Source organism: Podarcis cretensis (assembly GCF_951804945.1).
Source record: "Podarcis cretensis genome assembly, chromosome: 11".
Lineage (NCBI taxonomy): Eukaryota > Metazoa > Chordata > Lepidosauria > Squamata > Lacertidae > Podarcis > Podarcis cretensis.
Window position 1 is genome coordinate 26311600 of NC_137180.1, and position 21027 is coordinate 26332626.

A 21027-nucleotide genomic window follows, 5' to 3' on the forward strand; every position below is an offset into this window, starting at 1 on the left:
ATGGACCCTCTAGCATCCCAGGTCGAATCAGAGCTTGCAAACTGTTTGAAACAACACAAAAACCTACAAACCAGCTTTACCACCAAATGTAATCCGCATATACAGTGGTCACGCTCACATGTAACAAGCTCCCAAGGAGCAGATTACAGCTGGTTTGCTCCAAACCTGAACCTTTTAGCTCAACATGGCAAATAAGCCAAGGTTTGGTTTCGTGTGCCGTCTGAATTTTGGCTTGTGGTTAAAGCACTCTCCTCCGCAAGGACTGAGGAAGCGCAAAGCAGGTGTAAACTCCTCTCCAAGAGCCAGCACATTTGTGTGGTCCTGGTAAACCAAAGTTTGGCTTTCCACGTTGTACAAATCAGGTGACTATGAGCAATGTATCCTCATTCCAACTGTGGCTCCATCTGCACTATACATTTAAACCACTACCATACCACTTTAAACCACCATGTCTTTCCCCAAAGAATCCTGAGAACTGCTGTTGGCTAAGGCTGCTGAGAGTTGTTAAGAGAACCCTAGTCTCCTCCCAGAGCTACTGCGAAGAGGATTGACTGTTACACCAGTCTTGGAACTGTAGCTGTGTGAGAGGAATAGGGATCTCCTAACAACTCTCAGAAACCATAACAAACTACAGCTCCCAGGATTCTTTGGGGGGCTGTTTAAAGTGATACGATACTGGTTTAGATGTGTAGTGCAGATGATTCCAACTCTCAAAAAAACAACAACAACCACCACCACCCAACCCAGCCTAGATTTCCAGGTGTTCTTTAAAAATAGTAATGTTCTTCTTCCTTTTCTTTTCACTCTTCAGACGAACATATGCCAGTCATCTGCAGATGCCAGCAAAACACTGAAGGTGTTGAAGGCAGAGGAAATAAGCACCCAGTAGAAGCTAATAATCATGGAGCTGAGGACATAGGACAGTCAGACAAAAATAGAAGCAATCATTCTTGCACACTAGAAAATGGGAGAAAGAACAATGAGGGTGCTCTTGAAAACAGAGAAGAAGAAAACATATCTGACAGTGCGAAAGAAGGAAAACAAGAAAAAGATTGTCCTTTGCTGGCTTTTTCTACTCAGCAAGATGAAGTCTTAGCAGTGATAAGTGTTGATGAATCAGAAACCTCAACAGGAAACATGACACTGGAATGCAACTCCGACAGTGTGCGTTCTCCTCAGTCGGAGAATGTATTTATTGCAGAAGTGAAATGTGGTTCCTTTAATATGAAAGTGGAAGTGAAGAAAGATTCACTTCCTGGAGCAGACTCCACATCTGGAAAATGGAAATGTCCTAAGAATAGGTGTTATCATAAAGGCCACTGTTGTAAGCAGCACAAGGAGCGAAGACCACCCAGCAATCTTTCTGGAAAATATGAAACACCATCTAAATGCAAGATCCAAATGGCCAGTAACCCAAATCCATCCATGTCAATTAGCATTGTAGGGAAGGAAATCAAGGTGCAATATATCAATAGGAAGCAGAAACTAAGGGTTAGTATCGAGCCTGGTGTTGAAGCAAGGAAATGTGGCCCGGCTAGGAGCTCAAAATATGGAAACATGTCCAGTGATACAGATTATTCTACCACCGAGGAATCTTATTCAGATTTTGAGTCAGATTTTAGCTTTCAGGAGAAGGAGGAATCATTCACAAGTTACATGGGTCCAGAGTGGTATGCCCCGATACCTCCACCAGCTGAGTTTGCTGACTCTGAGGAAATCTGCTTAGATAGTGCCACTGAAGTTGTATCCTTAAGTCCAGCAGGTGACATGAACATGTCAGATACTTTCTCAGCTGCCTTAAATTATGGAGAAGGAAGTGATCTCTGTCAAGAGAAAGGTGACAGAAGGAAGGAGTGTGCCAATGGAAAAGATTTCTATAAAGAAATTGTTTTTACAGAATTTAGCTATACTGGAGAATCTCCTCTAGAAGACTGCAGTTCCAGAGAAATATATCCTGGAAAGAAACCTAATGATGAGATGGGTGATGCTCACCAAGTAAGGAACAGCAGTCTAATAGACACAAGGAATATTATGCGTGTTTCACACATGGAATCAAAAAACACAAGAAGCAATTCTTTCCCAGCCACCCCTGTTGATATATTGTCATCATTTCACCCTAGAAGAGACTCTGGTTTCTATTCAATGCCATCTTTATCCTTAAAAGTGCTACCCAAGCCAAGCAAAGCATTGAACCCTTACAGCAAGAATGCCCATACGCCTACCAGCTGTACAGAACTTTCCTCAAGTTTTGCATCATTGTTTGGTAATTTCAGAGATCTTAAATGCTGCTATTCCTTCACCTCGTATGACCATGAAATGACTGTGTACCATGCTGAGCTGGAAGAAAACCTAGGCAATGCTTTTTTCATGGATCACTCTTTAGAATATATAGAGGACTGTAGAGAAATGGATTGGGTGGCTGGAGAGGATTTTCATTCCATTCCCAATTCCAATGAAGAACATAAGGAAGAATGTGGACCCACTGAGCTTCTGAGAACACTAGATGTATCTGAGGAATACACTGAACTCGCAAATGGTGGAAATGATTGTGAGGTTCTAAGCAGAGATCACTACAAAGTCCAAGCATACATAGAATTACAGAATGAAGAATTATTAAATCAAGTTTCCTTGCATTCTGGAAACCAGTCTAGTGACTATAAAGATGACAATAACATTGCTGCTACAGAAAGCATCCAAGGCCAATTCTCTGCAGAACAGCCCAATGGAAGTCATCAGCTGAGTATTGCAGAGTCCGATATAACAAAGAAACGGAGAAGATCAGTGATGACTGTAATAACTGGAGAATTAGAAAGAAGACTTATCATTCAAGGTGACAGAAAGTCTGTGGCAGAATCTTTTGACTTGGCAATAAAAAAGGAGCCCTTATTGCCCTGCAGCATAAGGGAAGCATTTATGTCACCTCTGTTGGATGCTGAGGAACCCGATTTTGATAATGAATCCCAGAGTTTTGCAGAAGTTGAGGAGATGCCTGAAGACATGCATGAAGATTGCCAAGATGCTTCTGCCCAGGCTGATGCTGTATCTTGCTCTTTAGAAGATGAGCAGGTTTTGGCTGATACTGAAGCACCCGAGATGCTTTCCAGCAAACAAGATATATGTTCGTCTGATCTTTCTGGAAAACATTTAGCAACAGATCAAGTGCAGGAGTTACTCAAACCTAGTTGTGAAAAACCAGAGGTACAAAGTGAAATAAAGACGGATTTGGGCCAGAGCCCAGACACTTTGCCCCCAAACAACCAGAAAGGTAAGTACTTCCAGATTCCTTGGAAACAATACTTTGTTCTTACTTTATGCATCAAGGCAAAGGATTGCAATGAAATGTCCTTCTGAGAAGTAGTCAGCTTTGTTAATCATAAAGGGACCCCCTTCTTAACTCCAATGGAGGAGCAGTCTAGACACAAATTGCAAGTTTTACTCCTGCTTGAAGGACACATATTTTTGCTGCCTCATCTTACTGTTTGTGCAGATACCTTCCTTGACCCAGTGCCTTCTGAAAGTAGGCCTCAGTTGTTCTAAGTAGAATTAATACTAGTATGCTTTAAACTCAAAATGTCACATATTAGTAAAGTGGAGCTGGACTTGGGAATGCTGGTAAGGTTGGTAAAATGCTAACATGATCCTTCAGTAAGGTATTTCTTTCTCTAATCCAGTTATTTTCAAATTGTGTCCAATGGTGTTCCTAAGTTAGCAAGCCAATAATGTCAGGCAACTTACTTAAAATAGAGTTGCCTATCTTTCCTTAAAACATGGAACTTCATGGGGTCACTGGCTGAGTCTAGGCCTAGACAGCATCTGTAGAAAATGAGAGTGCACCTGAAAGACTTCCCAGAATTCACTGCAACATACAGCTGAAGCCATTTGATGTTACACCAAGCAATTGTTATCCAACACTTTCCACTGCATTCCCCCATCATTGACCATGAAAAGTTAGGTTTTTGTTTTTAAATGGGTTTGTTGCGCAAAAACATAAAATCTATTTGGATTGTGTATTGGCCAGTGTGCCATTGAATCCTCCCTGCAAAAATAGCAACAGTCTGGAAGGCCCCTGGCACTTATTCCAAACACTGCAATTTCTTCAAGGCCAGTTCAGACAAACAAGTAGCTCTCTCTTCAGATGGCCTTAAATCCATGCGCCATAGCAGGCCAAATAGTTATTTATATGTGGTGCAAGGCAGCTTACTATCCTCCAGATGTGTGTCAAGCTTATTTTGAAACTTGAAAGATGGCAAGGTAAAAAAAAAAGGGGGGGGAGAATAGTTTCATAACCTATGTCAAATTTTAGATTTTTCATCATTCTTTATACTTGGTTGTTCCCCTTATCGTGCTGTGATTCCTGATGCATATATCATTGCTGCCTTAATTTATAAGAACATTTTAAGGCATAAATAAAGAAGAAGAAGCAATAATCTAAAGGGCACATGACTGGCTTTATAAACCCTGCTCCTGGACAGGATGCTGCAAAGGCAGCTTAATAGAGATGGATATAAACAAAGAGGCAACCAAATATTCCCTGTGAGGAGGAAAGGAAGTTTTTAGTTTCTGGAAAGTGTATACCGGGAAGAACACTGTATCTCAAAGCTCCACTCCCATCCCTGTTAAAAAAGCAGCAAAGTGAATAATTTCTAAATTATTAAAGGGCAGCTTGGTTTTCCTCTCCTCGCCGCAAACTGCTGTCACTTTAATATTTCTTTTTCTTGTGCTTTAAAACCTGCATAGTTTATTTTCTGTGTATTACTAGTTCAATTGGTTAGAGAATGGTGCTGATAATTCCAAGGTTGCAGGTTCGATCTCCATATTCCTGCATTGCAGGGGGCTGGACTGGATGATCCTCAGGGTTCCTTCCAAGACAATTCTATGATTCTATGTGTTTTGAACTAGTACTCCCACCAGTGTGCTGTCTGGAACAGATGGACGTTGTAACACAAACATCCCACCAGGCTGGGAAAGGCTGGGTTTAAACCAATGTTATGAAAACAAGTTCCCTGCAATATGATTACACCTCCCGGTGGACACTGCAGCAAATTGGTGGCACTGTGGTCTAAATAGGAACCGCTCCGGCGGGGAGGTAAACGGTGTTTCCATGTGCTGCTCTGGTTCGCCAGAAGCGGCTTAGTCATGCTGGCCACATGACCTGGAAGCTGTACGCCGGCTCCCTCGGCCAATAAAGCGAGATGAGCACTGCAACACCAGAGTTGGCCACAACTGGACCTAATGGTCAGGGGTCCCTTTACCTTTACTTTCACAGTATCCAGAAGTATTCAGAACAGGGGTCAGCAACTGTTTTCAGCTGTGGGCCAGTCCACCGTCCCTCAGACCATGTGGTGGGCTGGACTATATTTTGAAAAAAATAATGAACGAATTCCTATGCCCCACAAATAACCCAGAGATGCACTTTAAATAAAAACACACATTCTACTCATGTAAAAACGTCAGGCAGACCCCACAAAAACCCAGAGATGGATTTTAAATAAAAGGACACATTCTACTCATGTAAAAACATGATGATTCCTGGACTGTCCACGGGTCAGATTTAGAAGGCGATTGGGCTGCATTTGGCCCTCCTGGCCTTAGTTTGCCTACCCATGATTCAGAAGAACCTCCAACGCAGTACATGGGAGGAGGGGAGGGGAAATAGTTCGGTCAGACAAGGTGGAATGCGTTCGCAGGTGAAACAATTGGAAGAGTGTGGCACTGAAGTCCATCCACAGTGTTGAGTAGATTAATTGGTAAAATTTCTCAGTTCAAAACCTTCAAGAGATTCCAATTGATTTCAGGGAAGATTATTTTAAAAACTGAATTTTCAAAATACAAACACTTGTAAAAGATCAGCAGATAAAAATCCCCATGCCTACTGTGGCACATGCATTCAATCCTAATGAAGTGTATTTAAAAAAATACAGGATCTCAAAGCAGCTGTCTTATTACAAAAGAATTTCAGAAATAGACTTGAAAGAGAAGTTGCTGAATTGCAACTTATTACTAAACTGAAAACTATGGAGAGACCTGGTCTGAATAGAGATACAGTGGTACCTCCGGTTGTGGACGGGATCCATTCCAGAGCTCTGGCCGGATCCCGAGGTTTTCGCAGCTGGAGGTGCCTATTCTGTGCATGCGTGTGACGCAGTAGAGCGCTTCTGTGCATGTGCATGCGGCAAAACCCAGAAAAATACTTCCAGGTTTGCTGCGTGCATATCCCAAAGGATTCGTAACCAGAGATGCTCATAAGCAGAGGTACCACTGTATTGGATTCTTGTCTGATTACATATGCTAAAGCTATTTTTGGTCATCTGCATACTATCCCTTGCTTTTTCATGTAGGAATAATTGCAGTCGTTAACAGTCGTCAACAGGTTTACCATACCCATTGAGTCAATCACCCATCTCCTACTACCCTTCTGAGAAAAACCCTACCCCACACTCCCACTATATATAAGGGTCTGGTGGCTTCTGTTTCAGTGTATCTGAAGAAGTGTGCATGCACATGGAAGGTTATACCCAGAACAAACTTAGCTGGTCTCTAAGGTGCTACTGGACAGTTTTTTAATTTATTTTTAAAAAGTTATTTTCTCTAATGTGCAAATTTAACACTATATTTAACCAATTAATCACAACTAAAACACATATATTTATCAACTAAGATTTCTTTCATTGGGTGATAGCCTTAGAAATAGTTACTAGCCTTTGATTATTTAGGCTGCAATCCTATATACACAAATAACTTATCTGGGAGTAAGCAGAACTGAACTCAGTGGGGATTTCTTCTGATATATGGTTAGGACTGCACTGTTTGTGCCTGTAAAATATGTAAGCATGTAAGTGGGCCACCTGAATACATATTGCCCAGTCTATATTCAAATATAATTGTAAAATTTTGCATTCAACTAAGTTTTACACAGGGTAGAACCATTAAAATTAATAAACATAAGTTAGCAGTGTCCATTATTTTTAATGGGTGTATTCTGAATAGGACTAGCATTGGATACAACCCTTTATTTTGATTTGCTTAGAGCAGGCTTCCTCAACCTCCAGATGTTTTGAGACTAAAATTCGCACCATCCCTGACCACTGGTCCTGCTAGCTAGGGATCATGGGAGTTGTAGGCCAAAAACATCTGGAGGGGCGAGGTTGAGGAAGCCTGGCTTAGAGTACTGAAACTGTACATTGATTTAATATTGTTCATGCCTGTTCTGGTGGGAGCCTCACTCCAGTAAACAAGTGTTTTTGCAGGCATCCGTGCTTTGGACTAAAGTCGAAAGTTATAAAAGCAAATGGCTTTGCAACAGAGTTTTATGTTGGGCTCATAGCTGTCAACTTTTCCCTTTTCTTGTGAGGAATCCTATTCAGAATAAGGGAATTTCCCTTTTAAAAAAAGGGAAAAGTTGACAGCTATGGTTGGGATCCAGAGTGCAAATGGAGATCCTGATCTCTTTAAAGAAAGTGGGAAGACTTTATGTTTGCAAAACCCATGTAAAGTAGCCATTGCTTCTTCCTTCTCAAGAAACAATGGGCGCTTCTATAAACAAAGCTTTACCCCAAATGTTCAAGACAGGTTTTTCTCCTCTTTGGTTTCATTGAGTGATTCCCCCCCTTTTTTTTTAAGGATCTGCTAATACCACCTCTAGCTTCCTCCTTTGAAATAATGCTCGGTATCTCTTTTTTTGTTGCGGGGGTGGGTTGCAATGACAGAGGTAAAAGGTAAAGGGTAAAGGGACCCCTGACCGTTAGGCCCAGTCGCGAACAACTCTGGCGTTGCGGCGCTCATCTCACTTTACTGGCCAAGGGAGCTGACGTACAGCTTCTGGGTCATGTGGCCAGCATGACTAAGCCGCTTCTGGTGAACCAGAACAGCGCACGGAAATGCCGTTTACCTTCCCGCTGGAGCGGTACCTATTTATCTACTTGCACTTTGATGTGCTTTTGAACTGCTAGGTTGGCAGGAGCAGGGACTGAGCAACGGGAGCTCACCCCGTCACGGGGATTCGAACTGCCGACCTTCTGATCGTCAAGTCCTAGACTCTGTGGTTTAACCCACAGCGCCACCCGCATCCCTTCTGTGAAAGTATACAGAAGTAAATCTCTCATTTCAACATAATTTACTTGCAAATAAATAAAAGTAGGCTTGCAGTTTTATCCTGACGTAGAAAAGGGAGCATGGCTTGTAACATGTATTTAATAGTAAATACACTTTGCTTTTTTTCCCCTCCTGAAAATTGTGCAATTATGTAGCTGCTGCGTTGGAAGACACGGGCAAAATACTGTCTGATGAGCAAGCATCAAATGACGCCAGCAGTTCCCATGAAGAAGCAGTAGATCGTTGGGCCAGACGAAGGAAACAATTCCAAAACAGCAAGAGATGTGGTTCGGCTGGTGGGAGTTCCATAATCAGCAGTATCACAGAAGGATCAAGTGAGTGTTCCACATTTATTGCATTGGTCAGGAAAAGACATTTATACAGAGAGCTATGAATAAATTCTTCCAGTTTGAAGGGAGGAGCGCTCGTTGCATGGCATGGCATTTTCTTGTTCTAAACAGCTTAGATGGGATGGGAAACCATGGTTTGAACAAAACACGGTAGGGGAACCATAGCCACATGTGCAGAAGAGATGAAAGGAACAAATGGGCATGACATGTGTTCTAAGCTTTATAAACCATGGTTAAATACACAGAGAGAACATCTGGGCCCTGTTCTCTTTTAGCATGCCTCTCCACCTATTTATCTATAGATATGGGGGTCAGTCCTGCCAACCTAGCAGTTCGAAAGCACACAGTGCAAGTAGATAAATAGGTACCGCTCCGGCGGGAAGGTAAACGGCATTTCCGTGTGCTGCTCTGGTTCGCCAGAAGCAGCTTAGTCATGCTGGCCACATGACCCGGAAGCTGTACGCCGGCTCCCTCAGCCAATAAAGTGAGATGAGCGCCACAACCCCAGAGTCGGCCACAACTGGACCTAATGGTCAGGGGCCCCTTTACCTTTACCTATGGGGGTCAGAGTCTCGGTTTGTGTGTGTGTAGTTAGGTTTATCTATTTATCTGTGTTTATTTATCTGCGTTTTATTTATCTATTTATCTGCGTTTACCTTTACTCCAAAGAGCTCAAAATGACTTACCTAGCTCCCTGTCATTTTCCCATATTTTATCCTCCAAGAGGATACATTACACTGAGAGACAGCGACTGTCCCAAGGTCATTCAGTGAGCTTCATGACTGATTGGAGATTTGAACCCAGGCCTCCCAGTACAACAGTTTAACTAGCTGTTATACACACTGATCCCTAGCAACTACTGGCTTTCCACAAAGCTAGACAATATTCAGTGTAAGAGTGTGGAAAAAAACCCCTCCAGAATCGTGTCACAGATGCAGAAATAAAATCTCCCCTCTATTCAGATAGGTACAATTCTCAAGGGGTTTTCTCCATGACCTCCACTGATTGAATTAACCTTCATAATCTCTTGGCTAAAAGTTATTCCTCTAGCTCATTATTATTTCTGCTTTCCTTTCACTTGTTTAAAAGTATGCCAAATATACTAGTCTGGAGTCTCAAGAGGATAGCGTTCAAGCCTAATGAATTTGTAGTGCAGGCTGATGGGCTCCCCAAGTGGGAATCATAATGTCTAGGGAACAGCAAACGCTTCGATACACACATGCAGATGTCTTCTTCTGATTGGTCAGTAAAACTATTTGTATTTTATTTGTATCCTTTTCACTGAAAATGGGATGTTTTTGTGCATTTGGAATCCTCCTCCCCCACAAATTGGTGAGGTTTTCCAATTATTTTCAGAATTTGCCAAAGAAGAAGGGGGGGGGGAAGACGGTTAAATAAAAACAAAAATAGCCAAATTCATCAACTGTACCATTGCTCATATTCAACCTATCCCAATATTTACAAATAAAAAATTAATTCACTCTATCTATGCCTTTGCAGAAGATTCCTCTAATGAGTACATCACAAGTACAGAATGTAATTAACTGTCCGCCATGAAACAAGGAAAAAGCAATTGCTTCACCCTGCCAAAAATCACATTTATCTGGCAGTTATTTGATTTAATATTGGTTTCAACCCAACCACTTTCTTTAAACACTCCTCTGGAAGCAGATTGTCAGCAATCCTCCAGCCAAATAGAAGTTGAACCCAGAAGAAGGGGGGCAGGGGGGCTGTGTGGAATATAGTAAGGAACCAGATCAAGTTGTTTCTGTCAAATGGCTGTTCATTGAGCATTCCTCATAGTCACCCAACAACCAATTACTCCTGACATCCTGGGGAATTTTGGCAGAAGTGGCTTGTTCACACGTTACGCTGCACACACGTACGATCTATCTCTACACATCTATAGGTATTTGTGTGAAAGAGTATACACTTGATAGCTCAATTTTTACGCACACAGACCATGCATTAATTGAACACTACATGTGAATAACTGTACAAGGGTACAGCTCGGACTTGTGTAGACAGATTGCACACTTGCTGAATGCAATGTGTGAACACTCCTGTTGACACAGCTCAAGAAATTGTGGTAAGAGTTTGTGTATGTGTGGTTTAAAGTGTTAATCCGTGTCAGGTTTGCAAAAGCCTTCATATATCTCCCAAAGCTGTTCTGGAGCACAGCTGAAATCTACATCTTTGGTGCACATGATGCACAATCTATTGGAACGTATCCCCTGGCCATCCCCACTAAAAAAAATGGCCAGGAGCTGTGCAAGAGCATAGCAATTGCCTTTCCTCATAGCAGCAGTGCCTATCCTTTTTGTAATACAAGTCCTATCAATTGGTTCAATGGAGTGTATCTATACAAGACTCTGGACCAGGCTACCCTCTCTAGATGTTTTGGACTACAACTTCCATCAACCTGACTACTGGCCATACTGGCTGGGGCTGATGGGAGTTGTAGTCCAAAACATCTGGAGGTCTCCAGACTGAGGGAAGCTGCTCTAGTTTTATGCTGGGCTTTCCTTCTACTTGTCTGAACTAAGGACCAGGCAGCAGTACCGTAACTGAGTTAGGCAGGAGTGCCACTTTTACTGTCTGCCAAAGGCAGTCCTGTGGGCCCACTTGCATCACATGTGCCAAGGCTGACTAACTACTTTCCACATGGTTGACTCACTTGAACTCATCTGGAACTATCGCTCTGTAGGCTCTTCATAGAGTTGCCCCAGTACCCTTCTTGGGATACATCAAGGTCTAAACAAGGTAGCCTGTTTAAGAAGGAGGAAAGAGTTTGATGGGTTGGCCTTGTAGCTGCGTACAAACACAGACACTTTCTGCTGCATTTTGTTATAAAGGATAACGTTTTCCCATGAGACTCTGAGAATAGCGTCCTATCTATTGAATTGAACTGAATCTCTCCAACTGAACAAGCTACTGAGGTCCAGCGCCAGAGGCCTTCTGGCAGTTCCCTCACTGCGAGAAGCCAAGTTACAGGGAACCAGGCAGAGGGCCTTCTTGGTAGTGGCACCCACCCTGTGGAACGCCCTCCCATGAGATGTCAAAGAGAACAACAACTACCAGACTTTTAGAAGACATCTGAAGGCAGCCCTGTTTAGGGAATCTTTTGATATTTGATGCATTACTGTATTTTAATATTTTGTTGGAAGCCTCCCAGATGGGTGGGGTATAAATAATGTTGTTGTTTAGTCATTTAGTCGTGTCCGACTCTTCGTGACCCCATCAGGATGTATTTAGAGTAGACCCACTGAAATCAATCAATATACTCTGAGTTTGAGGTAGTTGGATTTCATTCAGTGAAATGATGTTGGGTCCATAAATACAGACAGAAGGAGGTTTGGCACAACTTTAATCTGCATGATGACTCAGTACTTCATACTGTAGGTCATAAGCCGCATTATGCTCCAAACAGACCCATCTGAGTCTAAATCATGTCCATGTTTTATCATTTTGTAAGATAGGTTTAGTTGGTATCATGTATAATGGAGTGACTTTAAATTCTAAGGTTACTGTACAGTGTGGATTGAAAAGCACTCAGTAGCAGATGCCACGAACAAGCACTGGGCTTGTCACACTGCATGATTCTTTGAATCATGTATTTAGAAAATCAAACACTGCCCTGTACCTAGAAATGTGACATGCCTAATGACTTGCTACTTGGAAGTGCTACATCATGAATGTTGTGATGCCTTATGTAACACCATGTTGATGAGCGCTGTCTGAGTGACTGAATTAACTGTGAATCACTCATCCATATGATCAAATCTGCTCCTGGGAAACTCCCTCTCCGTCTTTACACAGTGCAACCCTAAACAATAATCACTAAGCTTTAAAGCCTGTGGATTTTGACAAAGATAGTAGATTTGTGGCACATGGACCTTCAGTGGTCAAAACAAGAACACAAAGGTAAGTTCATGTGGGCTTTTGTGTGGAAGTCTATATTTGTGATTTTCTGTTCCCTGATCAAAGTACGCTAAGGTTATGTTACCTGTCAGGAGGGAGCTAATGGGAAGAAAAACCTGGCATGTAAAAACTGAGCCACAGAGAAATGTTTGCTTTCTGTAACTCTGCTTCTGTAATACCGAGCTGAATAAGGGAGGTCCTCAGACCTTGTCGAAATGTGTTGGTCAATGATAAAGATAGTCCTGTGTTCAGAAGTGGAAGAAGAGAATATTTTTAAGATGCTTTTGTGACACACACACAAAAAGAGGCACTTTGGGTTCTAAACTTAGCAGGCTAAAATGGAAGGTGGCTAGATGTGAAAGGAATAAAGTTTGAGATTCTGATAGATTGATTTTTACCTGAACTGAAGAGTCAAGATTAACACGAATGCTCAAACCTCTCCAGCGTTGCTTGAGTGATATTACTTATTATAGATTCACTTTTTCCTTCCCACACACACCCGCTGCTTGCCAGTTTCTATTCTTGACATTAACGAGCATCTCTGAATACTGGCTCATAATACTGAATCTCCAGAAGCTTCATCTGTTTTCCTAAGCAAGAAGAATGCATCAGAGTGCTTGTTTGAGGAGGTCAGACAACTTGAACTGGGGAGCGGGGCATTAAATCAATGGAGCTTCAGTGGGATGGGGGAAAGTCTGTCTTTGAGCCACTTTTCTGATTTTATGCAGACATAGAAATTAGTGTGTCCTAGATTCCTAGGGTAACAAAAAGGGAAAATAGATTGTGTGACACCAAATACTTCCCCCCTCCCCACATTTTCTAGCTTGAATGTAAAAACTAAATTGGCTAGATGTGCAACTTGTGACCTCCCAAGTTGAAGGCATCATATCAGCTATGCATGGCAGCCCACCAAGGTTTGATGGTCCTCCTTGTTTAGCTGTAAAAACAGGAGCAGTACAGTTTTGGGGCACATGTCTGGCAATGTGTGTCTGGAATTAGTGGGGGGTGGTCCCAAGTTGCATAGGCTCGCATCAGAATGAAAGTGTCTCTCTCCTGCTTTCTGTTCCTGGTTAGTAGTATTAAATGGTTCACCACCATCAGGCACCCACACAACCCTGTGGAGCCCACTACCAAGGCCTGGATCCTGCAGGCTCTTTGTTGCTATTGCTGCCTGTTCATCTTTCCTCTCTGAGCCATGAAAGCACCATGGATATGATGCAGCAGCTACCAATTGCCTTGCACTCCCATTCTGGGCAGTCGTGTAGGCTTGGGCCCAGAGAGAGGCAGGGCAAACAAATGGGAGCATTGAGGACAGTAGCCAAGGAGTAGACACTCATGGGAAAAGGGGGTGAAGAAGCCATCTTGCCCAAGGACTGCCCTCAAACCTGGAACAGCCACTACATCTCCATACATGTACACACAGAAAAGAAGTGTTTTCAGTGTCCTGAGCATAAATGCCACCAGCGCTGGACTTGACTCAGGAAACTTTGGTCCAAATATTTGCTCAGCCATTGACTTAGTAACTGAATGGCACTGGGCAAGTACCGTATTTTTCGCTGTATAAGACGCACCAGACCACAAGACGCACCTAGTTTTTGGAGGAGGAAAGCAAGAAAAAAAATATTCTGAATCTCAGAAGCCAGAACAACAAGAGGGATCACTGCGCAGTGAAAGCAGCAATACCTCTTGCTGTTCTGGCTTCTGGCATAGCTGCGCAGCCTGCATTTGCTCCATAAGACGCACACACATTTCCCCTTACTTTTTAGGAGGGAAAAAGTGAGTCTTATACAGCAAAAAATACGGTAGTTTATCTTGCATCATTTGTACATGGTGGGAATGTGACTCATGCATGCACTTTACACCCTCTGGACTTGTGAATATGCACTACCTCCAAACCATTTGTGTGTGTGTGTGTTGAAAATCAGATTATTTTACCACCCATAAGTGTAATCTATTACAATGACCGCGAAGCCTGACCTTTTCTAACTTTATATATTTGGAAACCAAATCTAGAAAGCTTGAAACAGTTAACAGCCTCCTTGGATCAAACCTTTAAAAATGTAACACTTAAGTTCACCACTTTTATTCCATTTCTATTGTGCCCTTCTTCCAGGGAGCTCCAAGACTATTCTCTCCTCTCCCCTCCTATTTTATAAGGCAGTTTCAACAAATAGTGTTTAGGATCACCCAGTGAGTTTCATGGTCCTCTACAGACCATTTACATGTGGGCCCATTGAAATGTGCCTCACTCAGGCCAGATCATTCCCCCTGGCAAGATGAAACGCTTCCACTGATGGAACAACTGCCATAGCACTACACTGAATTCCTCCCTATATCTTTGCCGTAAAAGAATAATAATAAAAAAGATTCTGGGATAGGGAAACAAATCCATTCTCTTATTGTCACTTTCCAGTAAACTCGGAGGATGGCCGTTCAGTGGATCTAGGTCTGCGTGGTGAAAGTGAAGAGAGAGGTTTCTACACTGAGATCTTCCACTCAATGTCTTGGGTGTTCAGAGGGGATGATGCCAGTCCAGATAACAGCCCCAGGTGTCTTAGCAAAAGGCCCAGACCTGTAGCAGGTAACACCTATGGTTTTATTTGTATGTGCCTGGTTCCGTTCCTCAGATATACGAATGTACATTGTGTATACCTTTTCTTTTTTCCAAATTACCAGTTTAAACAGAGAGTCTCACCTGTAGCCAGTTCTCTTTGCAATTCAAAATAACAAAAAAGCATCTGCCTCTGAGGGAGGGGGATTTTTCCAGCTATATTAGAAATACACGACGTCAGGTGTTTTATTTCTCTCTCTTTTTTGTCTTGTTTTAGTTCGTGAACGAACTGTAAGAATTGCTAAAGGAACGGGCGATTACCCCTGGGGATTCCGGATCCAATTCTCGAAGCCCATCCTTGTAACTGAAGTGGACACCAGTAAGTGATACCCACAAAGCTCATTTTCCTTATGAGCAGATCCTAAGTGACTTGCATGGCAGACTGCTAAAAAAATAGCTCAGAGCACCACTGAATTTATGATGACAAAGAGCCTCGGGGCAAACCGCTAGCTGGCAGCTCAACAAGTCTCCTGTGTTCTTTTTATTATTGTTGCTCTGAAGTTGATTTTCTTTGCAATATAGATAGCGACATAAAAGTATCATTCTGCATTATACCCGTACTTAATTTTATAGTCCTCCTGCAAATGGATTAGGGGTTGCTTTTGCAAATGATGTTGGCTGTTATACTGAAAATGATAAGAGGAGGAACAGATGCCCATTTATGTGCCATTTACTTATTGATAAATGATCTTCCCTGACTGACTTTTCATTTAATGAAACTAAAAGGGTCAGGCATAGCCTGGGGCAGTTTCCCCTCCCAACCATATATCTCTGCTAAGGAGAGGTGATGATCATGACAAAAAAGGTCAGTGATCCATATAAAGCAAGAAACTATTTGGCAGTTTAAAAAATCATACAGGCTTTTTCTTCTCTTTCTGAATTTTTAACAAGATCAGCTCCCTACATCTGACTTGCTCCTGTAATAGCTAAATAGGATTCCTATATAGGCAGTGCTTTTTTTCTGGGAGGACACAGGGGTACACATACCCCTAAACATTTTGTGAATCTAAGTTTGGCCTCATTGAGGGGCAGTATTTCAATATGAGTAGGAAAAAGAGAGAACCCCTAAACATTTTTTTAGAGGAAAAAAAGCGCACTGCCTATAAGAATTATTTAGGATTATAAGCATGAGCCTACTACTTCACAGATATGATCCTCTCCTTTCCCTCATGCGACTGACTTTGCCATTTCATGCGAGCCTAGTGTACTATGGTTTGTCTGTACCATAGTTTTGCTCACCGGTGAAATCTGCAAGCCGCTGTTTGCAATCCTAGCATACAGAGAAACTATGGTTTGAAGAAACCGTCACTTACCAGATTCAGATGAGGTGGGAATTTGGTTTGCTACTAGATCAGGAATGGAAGTTTTCAGTTGCCACCCCCACCTGAGGGAAGAAGCTAGTGTTTGAGGAGCATGCTTTAGCAGTACATCTGAATGCTGTTATAATTTTGAGGGACTGTGCAGCCAGGATGGAGAGGTTACTGTGTTAGGGCCAACCCCTGATTACATAGAAGCCAACTCCAGTCTTCAGCTCCCCCAGTAAAATATTTGAGGTGCCTGCCCCTCCCCCAGTTTATGGGCATTGCCATTCAAATGGTGTGCACGCACTGCATCATGTGATTGATTATGTAGGGCAGGCCTTACCTGGGCTCCCCCAATATTTTATTCAAGTTGGCGCCCCTGCCTGATTATGACATTTATCATAATTTTCCTGCTATACTGGGACCAGACTTCTATTTCTTCCTTAAGCCAAATGAATGCTTTCTGAAACATTATGTTTGGGTCTTGGGAATGTCAGTGACTGAGGTGGATTTTCAGAAGCCATACACAATTCAAGAGTAGAACACAGAGAAGCCTAAAGTATGGTAGTTACCATGAAAACTGTTTTGGCCATTTGCTTTCATTTCCAAATGGCAAGAGCCAATAATTCTGGAACAAATTCTTACAAAATGGCTTCTTCTGTTCAAAATGAAGCAAATAGAGATCACAAAAAATTGCATCTGAAGTCCTTAAATTGTTGAGCATACTGGAATAGCTTCAGAAATCCCATATCACCTCTCTAGAGTTATCAGTCTGTTGAAAAGCATAATGGTCATAATGTATAATTTATCATTTTGCTTTTTTATGGGAAGAGCAGAAATTCACAGTGGTCTTGTATCTCTCATTCCCTGTTATCCTTCTGAGTTCCTTCCCCATTGCTCTAAGACAGGACTCTGGGGTTCATGTTGTAAGACACACTTATTAAATCACAAGGTGCTAATAATGTTAAAATTTTACTTAAGTTAATCAAAGAGGACATTTATGTGTTTTTTTCTGGGGGGTGGGGGTGGGAAACATGCTTACCTGGTACATTATGACAGTTTAATTATATACTGAAAACGGAAGGTAAAATGATGGTTCTGGTACACATCCTCGTAGGATTCAAATGCACCTACGTTGAACATATTTTCTGCTTATGTAAGTTCTTGTCTATTCCTAGCCTGACTTTATATAAGTCTATAAAAGTAGTCCATGCAGTTTTCAGCTGCCGAACAATAACCCAAAGGAGGATACCTTAGCACTTTCGGATCAGGTGTGCTTTTCTATCCTGCCAGCAATTGTTTTTCCTTCTAAGTGAAGTTATGGCTTCCGTCCTTCTTTGCAATAATGAGGAAGGCACGGCTGAAGAGCAAGAAAAATTCAGGCCTTTGACGCAGACTCTGCTCTGCTCTGTTTTGATCTTAAAATGCCTTTCCTTTGAATGGAACAGAGGGTGGGTGGGAATTCTTGCCTGTACTTCTGGTCTCTATACCAACACTGGATCTATTTCGGTTTGTGACATAGTATGATCTCTTTGTTTTCACTTTTAAGGGAGGAATTCAGCATAGTGCTATGGCAATCAGTCCAATATTTTCAGTTTGTCAGGTGGAACAACACTCTCCCCCCATGTTGGGGGAGGCTGTGGCCCCGCGCATGTTTTTTGAGGAGGCATGACCAGGCACCCCTACAACAGGCTCTGCCATCAGAGCCTGGCTTGCGCCTGGCTGTGGCAACTGCGGAGGGAGGCGATGGAGCATGAGAAAGCTGCAGCTTCCTTGTCCCTGGCCGCAGTTACGCCCCCAGGTGCATCCTGGGTATTCTTTGCAAGGGGAGCCACCACAGACTCCCTCCATGCCCTGTGCATCGATAACCGTGCCTACGATAACCAAGAATAACTTGAGCATATTCCAGATCTCCTCAACATTGTGCCTTCCTGATGTTTTGGACTACAACTTCTATCAGCCCCAGCCAGCATGTGAAAGCTAAACTTTTCTATGTTTGTCAACTTGCTCCCCACACAAAAAATGGCTGGAAGGAAAACTGATCCCCTGACCCCTTTGTGTTGTATTTATTTATGAGTGAAAGGTGAACTCCTCTTGGCATATTATAAAAATGTCCCGAATAAGGGCCCTTTCCCCCTTCTGTTGCAGACAGCTCAGCAGAAGAAGCAGGCCTCCAGATTGGAGATATTGTGATGGCTGTCAATGGAACGGACGTTAGCAGCATGCCACACTCAGAGGCTGCAAGTTTGGCAAGAAAAGGTAATGATACCAATGAAGTTAACTGCTTTGTGAGTCGAGGACCCGTCACCCGCTTAGGGATAAATAAGACACAAGGACACATGTATTTTAGGTTAATGAGCTAAATAAGGCCACAACTTTATTGGTTACAGCATGTGAGTGGTATTAGCTTAGGCATTGGATCAATAGATCTATACTTGACTCCACCCCGCTCGGCGGGAAGTCATTTTGAGAGTTAACAACCAGTGGGAGGAGCTTGTTGATGCAAATACAACTGGAAGCTTCCCCTGACGTCACCGGGGGTCGTGCCATGACCCTAGCCACCAGCAGGGCATCGGACAGGATCCACAACCACCTGATCCCTTTAACGGAATACCCAAAAGGTGAGGGGTAGGTGATGGCCACAACCTGCCCTCCAACACACCACACTTATTCCAATGCCTAACCGCCAATACCCGAAAAGTTGTGATGATTTGCTACGAGGTAGGCGAAAAACCAAGAGGCTGTAGCCAATTAGCCAAATGGATAAAAATTCCTACCAGGCTCTTTGTGCAACCAAGGCAACCAACCAAGGTCCATAACAACGTCAAAGCGTAGATATGACCTAAAGGAAGGGTGGGCGGGTGAGCCGTCAAATTCCGGGAGCAAAGTGAGGTCGCAGCACTGCCACAGCGCTTAAGTGCGGCTAGACCCCACCCCCAAGCCAGGCCGATTGGCTGGCTGCAAGGGGCGCGGGGCGCGGCGCGGGGCGCGGCAGCCAGGAAGCGGATGCAGGGGGCCGAAATGCCCCCCTGCTGATGCAGGAACCGGCTCCTGCTCACAACCCCTCCCCTCGGGTAGCAGGAGAGGTCTTGCTGGGGTTTTTTTGCTCAGGTTTTTTGAACCAAGATTTGTCAGTTTTTACAAAGCAAAAACCATAAACTTAGATAGTGAAAATAAATAGGAGGCAGCCACTCTTTTTTTGCTACAGTGCCCTGTTAATGACACAATATCATAATGTGGCAACATTTCCAGGGGAGAAAGAGTGCGTGGCGGCAACATTATTGGGCATTCTGTCGCTCAACTATAGCTTCATTTCAAAAGTTAAAAAGGAAATAAAATAGATACCAGCCCTTGGGCAACATTTTTAAAAATAGATTGTACATAATGTAGCAATCCCGCCCCCAACACTTGAATCTCAAAGAATTTTTGTGTTCTCCTATGAATGTCCAAGGATCTATACAGACACACTTGCTCCTGCTCAAAAATATGTTGCAAGTATGGACAGGGGAGAAATTAAATTCAGTTTGCATTTTAAAAAAAAACCTTCCAAAATCACACTTTCCAAAACAATACATGAACCAAAACATAGCCATCTCTTGAAATCCACACTCCTCGAAATTTTGCAGCACAGTTTTCCAGCCAAGGAATGTGTTCAAACAGGCATATATTACTAAGGCACAGGGGTTCGTGAAAACAGTGAAAATAACTTATGCATTGGAATAGGGGAAATTGTTTTGCAGAAATGCATATATTAGGCAAAATCACATACAAACATGTGCATATTAGGAGAAATTCGCACTAAAATGCTGATAAATTTTCATGAGGCCTAAAAAAAGAAAACCAAAAACTGATGTGGAAATGGGGAGAGAACTGAAGACTGGAAAAATGAGAAGCACAAAATTGACAGGTCTGCCTGTCACTAGTTGAAGGTGTATGGGAGCATTTTGTGCAACTATTAATCAATTCCTTGGTTCTGAAACTATTCAGTCCTTGCCTTGCCCAATTTTGTCTAGTCACATTTGACTATATAGACTAAAAAAAAACCACTTTCTAGGAGCCTAACATCCTTCTGTTCACCAAACTCACTACCAAAGAGCCAGCACTCTTCAGGAGCTACAATTAGACTTTTATCTCCATGAGCTGGAGAGTGACAGGGTTGGTGATGAAGGCAGAGCTTGACGTTTTTATTCCTACTCACATGTAGTAGGCTTTACACAAGTTCAGAAGGCCTGAAAAGGGCTATTGTGTTATCCAAGATGAAAATGTTTCTGTTGAGAAAATAACTGCTCTGAAAGAAACACACGTGAAGGAGCTTTGGTCAGGCTGTTGTCCTAACTGCAGGTGCAAAATAAACTCTGGCCTAGGGATTATTTTCCTTCATGAGCTCTTGCAATAATTGCAAGGGGAAAAGCAGGAGCAAATTAAAGAGAGGCCAGAGAAAACAGATTGACATTTCTGATGTAAGTGTGCTTGAAAGTGCCACAGATTCAATTTAAAAAAAGAGAAAAAAATCTTTCAAGAGAGAGCCTACCTATGAATTTTATCACTCAGCTGCATTGGAAAAGCTGACTTTGACAGTAAGGGCAAGTTACTTTGGACATGCGGAGACTGATGGAGCAATAAGGTGACAGGGATCCGAGAGGAAAGCCTTGGTTGGATAAAAGACCCTCATTTTCTCTTTGTGCCAGCTACTAATATTGTTATCTGCTCATAGTATCACTTAAGTCTAGGCCAAAATGTCAGGTGGAAAGAG

General features: G+C 42.6%; 1 protein-coding gene across 1 annotated transcript in view; it reads left to right on the plus strand.

Moving 5' to 3' along the window:
* Positions 1-21027, plus strand: part of LOC307226583 (uncharacterized protein) — a 42530-nt gene that overhangs the window by 1393 nt on the left and 20110 nt on the right. The window contains exons 2-6 of the mRNA XM_079995313.1: positions 812-3265; positions 8247-8426; positions 14776-14943; positions 15191-15292; positions 18423-18533. Of these exons, the coding sequence (XP_079851439.1) occupies positions 812-3265; positions 8247-8426; positions 14776-14943; positions 15191-15292; positions 18423-18533 (3015 nt within the window). The remainder of the gene's footprint in view (positions 1-811; positions 3266-8246; positions 8427-14775; positions 14944-15190; positions 15293-18422; positions 18534-21027) is intronic.